This window comes from Tursiops truncatus, chromosome 13 (assembly GCF_011762595.2).
Source record: "Tursiops truncatus isolate mTurTru1 chromosome 13, mTurTru1.mat.Y, whole genome shotgun sequence".
In the NCBI taxonomy this organism is placed as follows: domain Eukaryota; kingdom Metazoa; phylum Chordata; class Mammalia; order Artiodactyla; family Delphinidae; genus Tursiops; species Tursiops truncatus.
The window spans coordinates 23,764,291-23,776,910 of record NC_047046.1 but is presented as its reverse complement, the minus strand read 5'-3'; the positions used below and the strand labels follow the sequence as shown (position 1 = coordinate 23,776,910).

The 12,620-nt window shown below is 40.8% G+C and overlaps 1 protein-coding gene and 1 long non-coding RNA gene across 9 annotated transcripts in view; one reads left to right on the top strand and one right to left on the bottom strand.

Annotated features, from left to right (window-relative positions):
- The window catches only part of EIF4ENIF1 (eukaryotic translation initiation factor 4E nuclear import factor 1), a 42,668-nt gene that overhangs the window by 1,133 nt on the left and 28,915 nt on the right, over nucleotides 1-12,620 (top strand). For 7 of the 8 annotated variants that reach the window (XM_019950082.3, XM_019950081.3, XM_033837248.2 and 4 more), the window contains one exon: nucleotides 19-138. In XM_019950082.3, the coding sequence (XP_019805641.2) occupies nucleotides 46-138 (93 nt within the window). In that variant the 5' untranslated portion in view covers nucleotides 19-45. Of the gene's footprint in view, nucleotides 1-18; nucleotides 139-689; nucleotides 798-12,620 lie in introns of those variants that run through there. The other variant, XM_019950085.3, reaches the window with a different exon arrangement.
- On the bottom strand, nucleotides 3,435-12,615 carry LOC141276161 (uncharacterized). Its single transcript, XR_012325264.1, has 3 exons — nucleotides 12,443-12,615; nucleotides 7,754-7,817; nucleotides 3,435-3,690 (listed from the first exon to the last, which is right to left on the bottom strand). It is a non-coding gene; the product is annotated as an uncharacterized lncRNA (long non-coding RNA).

Sequence of the window (12,620 nt, the reverse complement as noted above, 5' to 3'; positions counted from 1 at the left end):
TGTGCTGATTTCTTCCAGGTGCAAAGAACTGTAGACCAAGGAGCCATGGATAGAAGTGTGGGTGAAACAGAAAATGGAGATGCCTTCGTTGACCTGAAGAAGCAACCGGCCTCCAAATCCCCGCATCGCTATACAAAAGTAGGCTTTGTGGGCTTCCCTGGTGGCGCAGTGGTTGGGAGTCCGCCTGCCGATGCGGGGGGCGTGGGTTCGTGCCCTGGTCCGGGAGGATCCCACGTGCCGCGGAGTGGCTGGGCCCGTGGGCCATGGCCGCTGGGCCTGCGCGTCTGGAGCCTGTGCTCCGCAGCGGGAGAGGCCACAGCAGTGAGAGGCCCGCGTACCGCAAAAAAAAAAAAAAAAAAAATATGCTTTGTTATTAATGAAATAGTGTTTTATAGGTGAGGAGATTAGTAACATTGTGTAGGAATTTCGTTAGTATTATTTAAAGTGGTAGTCTCATTCTGACTCACTATGTGAACTAAATATTAACTAGATTTAGTAAAGCATTGCTTTGAACTTTTTTCTGCAGTGTGACTACCCAGAGTTTAAACTAGAATTTGCCCCTAAGTAGCCTTCAGGTGAAGGGAATATTGGCTCGATATTCCCTGTGTGAATTTGTGGATCAGTATATGTTGGCAGACAAATTCTGTAACAGCTGTGTAATTGATGTGTTATTGACTTACATTCCATAGAGTAAGGATTTCAGCTCTGGGATGCCTCACAGAAATCAGTGTCCTCTGTATTGATGTTTCCTTGAGAGGCGAACTCCCCACAGGAATACTCTGGTGTGCTTGCCTAGGGTAACCAGATTTTTTAATTCTTTTTTTTTTTTTTTTTTTTTACTTCCTGTTGTAAAATGCATATGGACTCAACAAAAGTTAAGACTTCAAGCTAAAAACTTGTGGTGATTTAAAACTCCTCCAGATATCTCCTCTTTCAGGGGGGTGGGGGAGGAGGAATCACCTGAGGGTTGTATATTTATTGAAGCTATTGTTTCACTGTCCTGTGGGCTATTGAACATTTCTGAAGAGGTTGACTGGAGCAGTGAATTCTCCTAGTGCACTGAACTGTGTTGAGCTGGAGTACATAAAATGTGCATGGGACTGTTGACGGGAAGGGTCGTGTCCTAGTTGGGCCCATATCTGTTATTTCCCTGGTGTGAACCCCATCAAGGATTCTAATGTGGTTATCATCCCTGGCTTCCCAGAATACTGATTGGTTAGTATTTTAAACTCGGGCTTTGTTTGTGTACTGATGCTACTACTCTTAACTACTTGATAAACTATCTGATGCTATTGGAGTAATATTCATTTTTAGCATTAAAAAAAAAAACTTGAGGAAAAGAGTGTTTTCAGGTGTAAAAGAGTTTTGGTTAATTGCTGTATTAATACAATCTGTTTTGGCATGACAGAATGTGAGTTGATAGAAAGCACTTTACTTCTTCATTCAGATTTGGTCTTCCCAAATATAGTTTCCCTCAAACCTGAGAGTGCTTGTATAGTATTTCACAACTTAAATTCATTACCTAAAATGTTGACAGGTGAAATCTGAATGGAGAAAAGCTTATTAAATGAAGGGAAAGTGATTTAAAGTGCTCTTATTGATATAAGCTCATGTGAATTCAGGTCTCCCAGCAGTTTTTGAATAAAAGTTCTGACTGGTACTTTATGTGTAGAGTCCAGGCATAGAGGCTTTTGAATCACTGTCACACACTCATCAGAGGGTAGTATGTATATTTCATCTTTAATGTATATGCATCTTTATGCATAAGTCATTTTTAGGAAGATATTATTAGTCTTTCTTAGTGTGGAACTTATATATGTCTACAGTAAAGACTGAGAAGCTCAATATTGCCCATTTTTGACAATCCAACCTCAGAATTCTGCCATGCTTAGATAAATGTGCCTTAAAGAAATTTTTAGGTTGACAGTTAAGTTTACATTCAATGGTCTTCTCTCCCCAATTTAGTTAGAAATAGTTTTACTTTCCACTTCATTCAAGAGTACTTAGTTAATGGCAATTTTAGGGTCATGTTTAGGCAGTGTTGGGGTATTAGGGTAGTGCTTTCATATATATGTTTCTCAACACTCTGGTAATTTTATGTGGGATTTGAGGCAAACTAAGCCTTTTTCCTTTTGAAGGAAGTTTGAAACAGTCCTATGTTCTGAGCACTATAATAAATGTCTTTTGGTTCCACAACTGGAATAATATTTGAGCCATCGTACTCCCTATATACATACTGGGATCAAACTATTGGAATAAATAAAACATTTAGTAATGTTTCTGCCACTTCAGGTTCACAAGCTAGAAAGTTTAGAAGCAGTAGAAGGAAACTGTTCTCAGTGATTTTTGTAAGTGATGTCTTGTCTGAAAACTTTTGTAATTGAGGGATTTGTAATTAACTACAGGGTCAAGAAAACACTGGCCAGATGAGAGGGTTTCTTAAGCTTTGACCCTTCTCCACTTAGTAGTATTCAGTTGTTTTATGGGATAACGTGAATAGTCTGTTCAGAATTCGAGGTTTTTTCCCTATGCAGGTGGAGGAGTTCAGATGTTTGGCGAGTGCTTTTCAAGGTAACAGACCAGAGTTTCCTGTGTGGTAGGACATCCTTTAGTCCAGCTAGCTTCTCAAACCTTAATGTGTCTGGGGATCAGCTGTGAACCTTGGTAAAGTGTGAATTCTGATTGTTAGGGCAGGGGTGGACTTGAAAATGTGGCCTCTTAACCAGCTCCCAGGTGGTGCCCATTCTGCTGGTCCACTGACCATGCTTTGAGTAGCAAGGCTTTAGTCTTCTGTGGAGAACTTGAAATATGGTGTTGATGTTGTCAAGCAACTCAGGTGCATAGTTACTCCCCAGGGTTCAGTTGGTGTCCATTGTGTTTCTATGAATGTCTCAGGAACTCAGGTTAGGGTCACATTGGGAATTTTCAGGCCTACTACTAAGCCTCAGTGATTATTAATTTGGATGGTTATGAGTAGCTTTATTATATGCACCTGCTATCCTGAGGGTCTTGAGCCCTTAATTTATAAACCCACTCAGGTCCATTTTGCCAGGCCAGATTCCTACGATCAAAAGCTATGTTTTGGTAGTATTCAAATGTGCAATTTTTCTAAAGTGATTGCATTATGTTGAAGGACTTTGGGAGGTTATAGACTGGGGTCTCACATCAAAAGTCATGGATTAAAAATGGTTTAGACAGTGGTTCTCAAAGTGTGGTCCTCAAAACTACCATTTAGTATCATCTGGTAAATTGTTAGAAATACAAAATCTCGGGCCCCATCTCAGAGGTATTGAATCAAACTCTAGGGTTAGGGCCAGCCATCACTGGCTGAATAACAAGTAATTCAGAGAATTCTGACTCAGATTCAAGTTTGAGAACCATTAGTTTAGAAAACAGGAGGTAGTGAGGCTTATTAGTGGAAAAAGTTTGGGACTCATTCAGCTTTTTCTTACCTTCATCAGTGGTCCTTGTTTACCAGTTCTTGAGATGTAGTACCTGCTCTTCTATCAGTGATACCATCTTCTGCTTGAAGTACAAAATAGAAATGCTTTGGCCTGTCCCACTATTCAGATCCATGTTTTTTTCTTCAAGCGAACAGACTGATCTTCTTAGATCACAAAGTATTATGTACTTTGTGCTTTCTTCTTTGCTCCTGTAGCTTGCCACTGACTCCTTGTTGAATGCAGTCACCTGCCAGTTGGACACGGAATAAAAGCGGAGGACACTCAGAATATTCAGCTTGATACTGACCATTTTTAACCATGCATGTTAAATCTACCAGCTGAAAAATAGGTGTTGGATTATCTGAGCTATACCTGTGTGCTCTTCATTGCCTTGACCAGTTATAAATTGGCACCATTTTATTTGTCATTGTAGGGATCTTTAAAGGAGCCCACCCTAATTTGTGGCTGATGGGCAGTTGGTCACAGTGGTACAGCCATGTTTGTGTCTTTGCTTTGTTTCTTTGTTTTGTTTTGTTTGTTTTGGCCATGCCACACAGCTTGCAGGATCTTAGTTCCCTGGCCAGGGATTGAACCCGGGCCCCAGCAGTGAAAGCACCAAGTCCTAGCCACTGGACCACCAGAGAATTCCCTGTCTTTGCTTTAAAATCATTAAGAAAACAGACAAGCAACTGAATTGGACTGATTTGAGTAATCCTTCTAGCCTTCTTGGAGAGAATCATTTGCAAGACTTGAAGTCAAGCCTTTGAGAATACTCTTTGATTTAAATTCTAGGTTGAAATCAGTAGTCTGATGGTCAGTTTTTGCTATACAAAGATCTCATTTGATAACTTCATGGGTATCTCATAAACTGAGTTGAATAGTAGGCTCTAACAGGTGGCATTTCAGTGAGGCACTTAGCTATAAACTTCTAAGCTAGTATAAAAATAGGGGTGCCTGTTTGTATGGGGGAAGGCAGAATTGTGGTACCAAAAATCATGATACCATGTTAATGTTGCAGCTGTCCAGAAACCTTACTGGAAGTTCTTAGAGGGGGCTGGCTGGCAACACCATAGATACTGTCTTCTGACTGCTCTTTACTACCTGTTCCGATTTTAAGTCATCTTGAAAAGTTGGGATTAAGGGCCCTTGCTCCCTTGGGTATCCTCTCCTCCTTCCTCATGGTGGGAACTTCTAGCTAGATAATGAGCCAGTAATTTCACAATTGGAACGTCTGACATAGAAATCTGTGGTTCTAGCACCCCTTCCTAAATCTTTGGTTCAGGAAGGGGTGCTGTAAGAGGAGCTGGCCTAGGGGGAGCCTGCCCGAGGAGTTGGCAGTTCGTTCAGGGTTCCCAGCAGTCCCACTGGACTGGGACAGACCCAACACTGAGTGACAAAGCTGCTGAGAGGGGTTGGGCACCTTCCCCTGTCCTCTCAAGAGAATCACTGGAGAGGAGAGGATAAGGGGCCACTGAGCCCCACTGCCTGGTTTGGGATCCCCCACTCTTCCACCTACTTAACCTGTGTTGCCTTCAGTCATATTCTCAACTTCTCTGACTCTCATCTTTTTCCCCTGTAAAATGCAGATAGAATAGTATCTAACCCATAGGATTTTTGTGGGGAATAAATGAGAAAATGAATATTAAGTGCTTAGAAAAGTGGCTGGCACACAATAAGTGTTAAAAACTGCTTATGATGGGGGCTTCCCTGGTGGCGCAGTGGTTGAGAGTCCGCCTGCCGATGCAGGGGACACGGGTTCGTGCCCCGGTCCGGGAAGATCCTACATGCCGCGGAGCGGCTGGGCCCGTGAGCCATGGCCGCTGAGCCTGCGCGTCCCAGAGCCTGTGCTCCGCAACGGGAGAGGCCACAACAGTGAGAGGCCCGTGTACCGCAAAAAAAAAAACTGCTTATGATGTAATAAAGGTAGGGGGAGATACTGAAAGATAGCTTCTTTAGATACCACCTTTAGATCAAGGTGCTTATTTTCTAAATGTCACAGTAACCATCTCCATTTTAATATGAAACCAGAAAGCACTATGAAGATGTAATGCTACCACCCTAAAAATGATTTTCATAAGTTTCCTTCTGGTACTTATTTACCTGCTTACTTCATGTTTTACATTGCTTTTATCGGTTGTATAAACGCATTTAAAAGCCAAGGTTTATTTTTATTGTGTTGGCCAGATCAACAGAAAAAGCAGGGTTTCCTTTTTTTTTTTTTTCCCATTCCCATTTTCTTAGCTTCACATAAATCCTTTCAATAGAAGAAAGTCTTTGCATCAAATCAGCCACCATTAGAGGCTTGGGTGAATCCAGGTGCTGAGTCCTGCTTATCAGCTCTGCAGGATCCAGTTTGCATCCTGACCTGCCTGTAAGAACTGTTCTAAACGGTGCCCCTTTAGCAACAAACCTCATGAATGGGGGATGGTGGAAGGTATCTCAGGCACCCCCTGTGTCATTCGTTCACCATTGCCCTGGCTGTCATCTATGAATGCCATTACCCCATTGTGATCTATTTTTAAAAGCTTTCTAAGCCTTTCAGAAAAGTCATGTGACTCATAGATTGAAATATCAGGTCAGTCAGCAACCATCTGAGAGCCTGATGGGCCAAGCCCAATGTTAGTGGGTGTGTGGAGGGTGGGGACTAGAAGAGGAGGTCAAAGGGGGACCCAACCCAAGCGCTGCTCCAGGGACATGTGCCTTCTTTAGGAAGAGCCAGGCACACATAGGTGAGATACTGGGGCACTTCTACGGCGCTCAGACCACTAACAGTAAAATAACAATATCCACGGTAATCATAAAAAGTTGGGCTTTTTACTCTTGTGAATTGAATTCAGCTCACGGAGGTAAAGAACATTTCCCCTTTCATCTCCTTCTATAAGTGACTTGTGTGAAATTCTATAATAGATTGTCATCAGAATGCATAACTGCTTCTGCAGGGGATTTCTGCAGAAAGAAACTGTATAAGGTTTTAACCACTGTTGCTTTGGGCTTATACTCACATCATTTGCTTTCTACTTTAATTCTGATCACTGAAAGTGGGTGTCCATATTAGTAATTCCCAAATAGACTCTTTGGGAAGACTTGACACATTTTCTTTAAGGAAGGCTGCTAAAACTAAGAAAACGTGTTTATACTTCCTTGGGTGTGGGACTCTTAGCCAATTAGCAGCTTGTTCTTGCCTGGTCAGGTTTTAGTAACCTATGCAAAAATTAAGGTCTCTGTTGATAACTCTTCTCTTGTCCAGATAATAATTTTAGTGAACTTGTTCACGATGTAAGTTTCTGTGGATTGTCAGGACTCTACAAAAGGGTAATCTCACATTCCCTCCTGAAATACTCATAGGGAAGGAGCATTCCCAGTTCAAAATGGGCACTTCGAAGTATTTTGCCTTTAGCCAAACTTGAAGGTTTTCTTTGAAAATATCCCAGAGGGATTCCTTTCCAGGAATAGTTGCTGTTAAGGACTCTTGAGATGGCAAGTTCAAGAAGACTTCTTTTGAGAGATTGGAGAGCAGTGGGGCCAGGGACCACAGTCATCTGCCTGTGCTAGCCACTAAGCATGGCACATAGGAAGTGTTCTGTGGACAGTTACGAAAGAGCAAACTCTGTGTTGACTTAGCGTATGGTTTCTCTCCTCCGCACTTAACTGGGGGATCCTCTCAAGCTGGGATACCATCTTAAGCAACTTAAGACATTGCTGAAGGTAACAGGTTTAGTTCTCTAAACCCAATGAGGAGGATCTCATTTTTCCCTAAATGTTGGGGTGGACCTTGGGCCACATTTTGAGAAACGTGATTGGTTTAAAGCACTACTTTTTAACCTCTGTGGGGTCCATTGGAGGTCTTTGGATAACCATTGGAGATGAACACTCATTGCAGAAATTGCACAAATGCGTTTTGTGTATGGTTTCCTTGATGCTGTGAAACTGGTTTAAGAAGCCCTGCTCTTAAGAACAGTACCTGTAGTTTGACCTAGATGTTTAAAGTTATTCCTAGGAGCTATTCAATCCAAGAATTGTTTTGTTTCCCCAGTTCTCAGACTGTTAATAAAGAAAATTGCTCTTCATCCTCTGTAGACAGGTGGGCTGTGTTTTGGACATTGCATTTGGTCAGAGGCATACCGTGGCACAGTCGGTGCTGCTGGCGTGGTTGATGCCTGTGTGCAACTCGCCCACTGTTCCACTTTGTGCTCTTACAGGCCTGTCAAGTTTGTACATTGAGCATTCACACCTAGAATACGCCAAGCGTATAAAGTCAACAGAGAAAACTGGAATAATATGGGAGGGAAAATTAAAACATTTTTACCAACCTGAGCCACTCTTTTGTATCCAAGGGTAGTTGGCATTTATAAATCTGTGATTAGAGCAGTAAGTCTGTAACAAGAGAAATTAAACAAAACATTAACCTCTGGTAACTAAACCTCTTAGTTTAATTTACTTAAAAAAATTTTTTTTGAGATAGAATTCACATACATAAAATTCACCCCTTTTAAAGTGTACCATTTAGTGGTTTTTAGTAAATTCACAGAGTTGTACAACCATCACTACTATCTAATCCAGAATATTTTCATCTTGGCAAACAAACTACCCATTAACAATCACCCCTGCCCCTTATCCCCTTCCCCCAGGCCCTGGCAACCATTAACCTACTTTCTGACTCAATGGATTTACCCATTTTGAACGTTGCATATAAAGAGAATCTACGGTATGTGGCCTCTTGTGTCTGAATTCTTACACTTAACATAGTGTTTTCAAGGTTCATGTTGTACCATGTATGAGTACTTTATTCTGTTTTGTTGCTAAATATTAATTGTATAGGTTTACCACATTTTGTTTAACCATTTATCATTTGATGGACACATGGGTTGTTTAAACTTTTTGGCTGTTATGAATAATGCTGTGAGCATTTGTGTACAAGGTTTTTGTGTGAACATAATTTTTCATTTTTCTTTGGTTTATAACTAGGAGTGGGATTGCTGGATCATGTGGTAACTGTGTTTAAGTTTTTGAAGAACTGCCACCATTTTCCACAGCAGCCGCACCATTTTCCATTCCCATCAGCAATGTTAGAAGGTTCTAGTTTCTCTACATCCTTGTTAATACTTATTTTCCCTTTTTTTTAAAAATAGCCATCCTAGGGCTTCCCTGGTGGCGCAGTGGTTGGGAGTCCACCTGTCGACGCAGGGGACGCGGGTTCGTGCCCCGGTCCGGGAAGATCCCACATGCCGCGGAGCGGCTGGGCCCGTGAGCCATGGCCGCTGAGCCTGCGCGTCTGGAGCCTGTGCTCCGCAATGGGAGAGGACACAACAGTGAGAGGCCCGCATACCGCAAAAAAAAAAAAAAAAAAAATAGCCATCCTAGTAGCCATTACATGGTATCTCGCTGTGGTTTTGACTTGCATTTGCCTGATGACTAATGATGTTGAACATCTTTCATGTGTTTGTTGGCCATTTGTGTATCTTTGGAGAAAAATCTATTGATCTTTTACCTGTTTTTTAAATTGGGTTATTGTCTTTTTGTTGTTGAGTTGTACGCGTTCTCTCTATGTTCTAGACTCTTATCAGATACGTGATTTGTAAATATTTTTTTCTGTCCCATGGGTTGTCATTTCACTTTCTTGACAGTGTCATAGGAAGCAAAAAAATTTCTAAATTTGAAGTCAAATTTATCTTTTTTCTTTGGTTGCTTAGGCTTTTGTTGTCATAGCTAAATAACATTGCTTAATCCAAGGTCATGAAGATTTATACCTATGTCTTCTTCTAAGAGTTTTATAGTCATAGCTCATATGTTTAAGTCTTTGATACATTTTGAGTTTCTTTTTGTATATAGTATGAGACAGGGGTAAACTTTATTTTTTTGAACAGTCAGATTTACAGAAAAGCTGGAAACATATCTTATATTGGTATGGTACAGTTATTACAATTAACAATGTTGATACATTGTGATTAACTAAAGTCCATACTTTATTCACATTTCCTTAGTTTTAAACCAGTGTCCTTTTTCTGTTCCAGGATTCCATCCAGGAGACCATATTACATTTAGTTGTCATCTCTCCTTAGCCTCCTCATTTCCCTTTTTTGTAAGGCTTTTTTTTACCTTTGTTCAAATATTTTTTGATCCCCGCAAATAGAACATTTTGGTCCATCTACGTGTTTTGCGGCTGTGTTAAAATTTTAATCTTTGCAAGTTGACTCCTAAATAAATAAAATCATTAGCATTTCAGCAAACAGCTGCAGTAATAATAGAGAACACCTATCACTTGGGCTCCCTATTATCATTTGGAGTTAAAAGTTTCAAACAGAGCCTCATTGTTTAGAAACTTTTTGTATATTGAGAATATACATATTTAAGTATGAAATACATTGCCCTTGGTTTAATAGTATACTAGGATTCTTAGTTTAATATTTGGATTTGAGGGTGGTGGAGCAAGGGGATATGTAATAATCTTTGGGTTGCTTCTAATAGCAGAAGATTGCTTTGCAGTGTTTTTTCCTGTAGTGTATAAGTATTTCCTATATTGCAAGGTCCTTCCTGTTTTTACTGGAAAATGTTTTAAGCCCTACTGTTCTTAGGATTTCTGTATTGTTGCATCTGCAATCATCATAACTACTATTGGTCCATCTTCCCCACCCGTCACCACCAAATTGGTGTCACCCCTGCCCTTCTGACGCTGTGTTCACCATGCAGATTTCACTGGACTCCAGTCTCTACTGGCAATTTGCAGGTGGTATGTCAGTACTTCGACAGTTTTTTCAGAATTTTGAGTAGCCTTTAGACATTTTCTTATATTTGGAATTCTGTTTATCTCAGACTTCCAAATTTTTCTAGGTATATCTACCCAATTAATAAGACATAATTCATAAATGAATCCTAAATAAATGTAAATAATTGATATTCTGGTTTTAAAACTAAAATGTCATCTTGTTCTAGGGCATTTTGCTATTTCTCACCTAATGGAGAAAACATTTAGGTGCCTCAGGTGTCTGAAGATACTGAGTAACTTCATGGCATGCTTATATGCTGTGATTCCTGTAGGCTGAGGGAGTAACTCTATCCCTCCGTATTTACCCCAAGATATGGGAAGCAGTGATCAGAGAAGCAGCAAGCATTCTGTTGTGAGGCCTGTGATGGGGGTGTTGGAGAGGCCACAGCACAATGGTATATGCTTTTTTGCAAGGCAGTTGTAGCATTTTACTGGTACTGAGAGTTTGGGAATTGCTGGGGTTTTTTTTTTGCGGTACGCGGGCCTCTCACCGCTGCGGCCTCTCCCGTTGTGGAGCACAGGCTCCGGACGCGCAGGCCCAGCGGCCATGGCTCACAGGCCCAGCCGCTCGCGGCGTGTGGGATCTTCCCGGACCGGGGCACGAACCCGTGTCCCCTGCATCGGCAGGTGGACTCTCAACCACTGCACCACCAGGGAAGCCCTGGGAATTGCTGTTTTTAACTTTACTATGAAAATGTTTATATAAAAAGGACGCAGTGGTTTTGTGTATACGCATGTGTATGAGCAGGTGTGCGTGTGTGCACACGTGTGCATATATAACCGCACATATTTCCTAGTTCTGCTGAGAGGGCCTAGAAGCAAATGAGGATACCCAGTTCCCAAATCTTGATTTATTATACTATTCCCCACTTAAAGGAACTTGGATTTCTCAAGAAATGGCTGACTCTGGGGTTAGGACAGGATGAGTACAACATAAGATAGAAAGTAAGAAAGTGCTTTTAAAAAATGATGGGGCATGTCAAAAGGATGCAGGAGCCTGCTTGAAGAGACTCTCAATTTGAGCACCAAAATAATTAAGGACATTAATGAATTATAGACCATTGGAAAAGCTGGGAATCTGTGAGCCCATGTCAATAATAAATAGGTAAATAAAAGGGGGAGAAGGGAGGGTTTGTATTTACAGTGGAATGCCAAGTGCCTGACTGGTAATTATGGAGGGAGGCCTACAGTTGAAAAATCAATATTGGTTTGGCTCAGAATCACCAGTAGGTGCTAAATTTATGGGGAAATTTTGATGAAGGCTAGAATATTTGGATGATTTTAAAGTGTCTCCCCACAGATTGCATACTGATTGCAAATGGGAATGTAGTAACTAAAGAGTAAAACTGGAGAATACCTTGACCAGGTGGTTAACATCAAGTTAACATCACTGATGAGGGGCACATGGGTGACATAGGCATCCAGAGGTGCCTGAGGTGGACATCTGAGGTGGACATCTCTTAGGTTAGTATTCTGCTCCAGAGATGCTTACCCTCAATCTAATCATGAAGAAACATTAGACAAACCTAAAATGAATAATGTTCTTTTTTAAAAAAAAAAAAAAAGTAGGCTTTATTCTTTAGAAATGCTGATGTCATAAAAGACAAAAGAAGTTGTAGAAATGTTCCAGATTAGAGACCAAAGAGACATGACAACCAATATCTGGTTCTAGACTGGATCCTGTGTTAGATTCTAATAAAAGGTAATATAAAGGGCATTATTGGGTCATTTGACAAAATTGGAATCCAGAGGGATAAAGTGTTATTGATAACTGGTTGTATAAAACTGACAACACTTCTCAACCAGGTTCTGCAGAAGTGAGCCCTTATGCCCTAAGGCATCCATTGTATGTAATAGATTCTCTTCTCTCCTGTGCATCTAAAGTGATACTGGCCAAGTATAATCCTTGGGAGAATGGAAAAATAGTCACTCAAATTATTTTCTATAGGGCTTAATTCTCTCATGGAGCCACAAAAAAAGGCTGTGAAAGAATATGCTCATTTTTAGGAAACAGGCACTGAAGTATTTAGGGGTAAAGGACCATGTACATTAAAAAAAAAAAAAAATCTGTCCCTTTGTAAGTTGGCATCTAATGCATTTAAGACCAGTCAGAATAGCTGAAGGTTTTATGTAAGCCTAAAGCTACCATGCCTTGATCAGCGTTCAGTGTTGTGGGGTGTATTATTGGACAGAAGTTTATGAGAGAGTGTGTTTTAGCAATAAACTGATCACTTACGTTATTTGCCAATTCTGCTTGAGCTTCTGCTGAGAACCTTGAGCTGACTCTGGTTCTTTCTGGAATAAGTCAGGGTGTAAATAAATAAGAACTGTATGAACTGCTTAAGGTAGACAGTCAGTTACTGATAACAAAAATAAGTTGAAAATATGTGGCCCAAGAAATATTGTTCAAAATC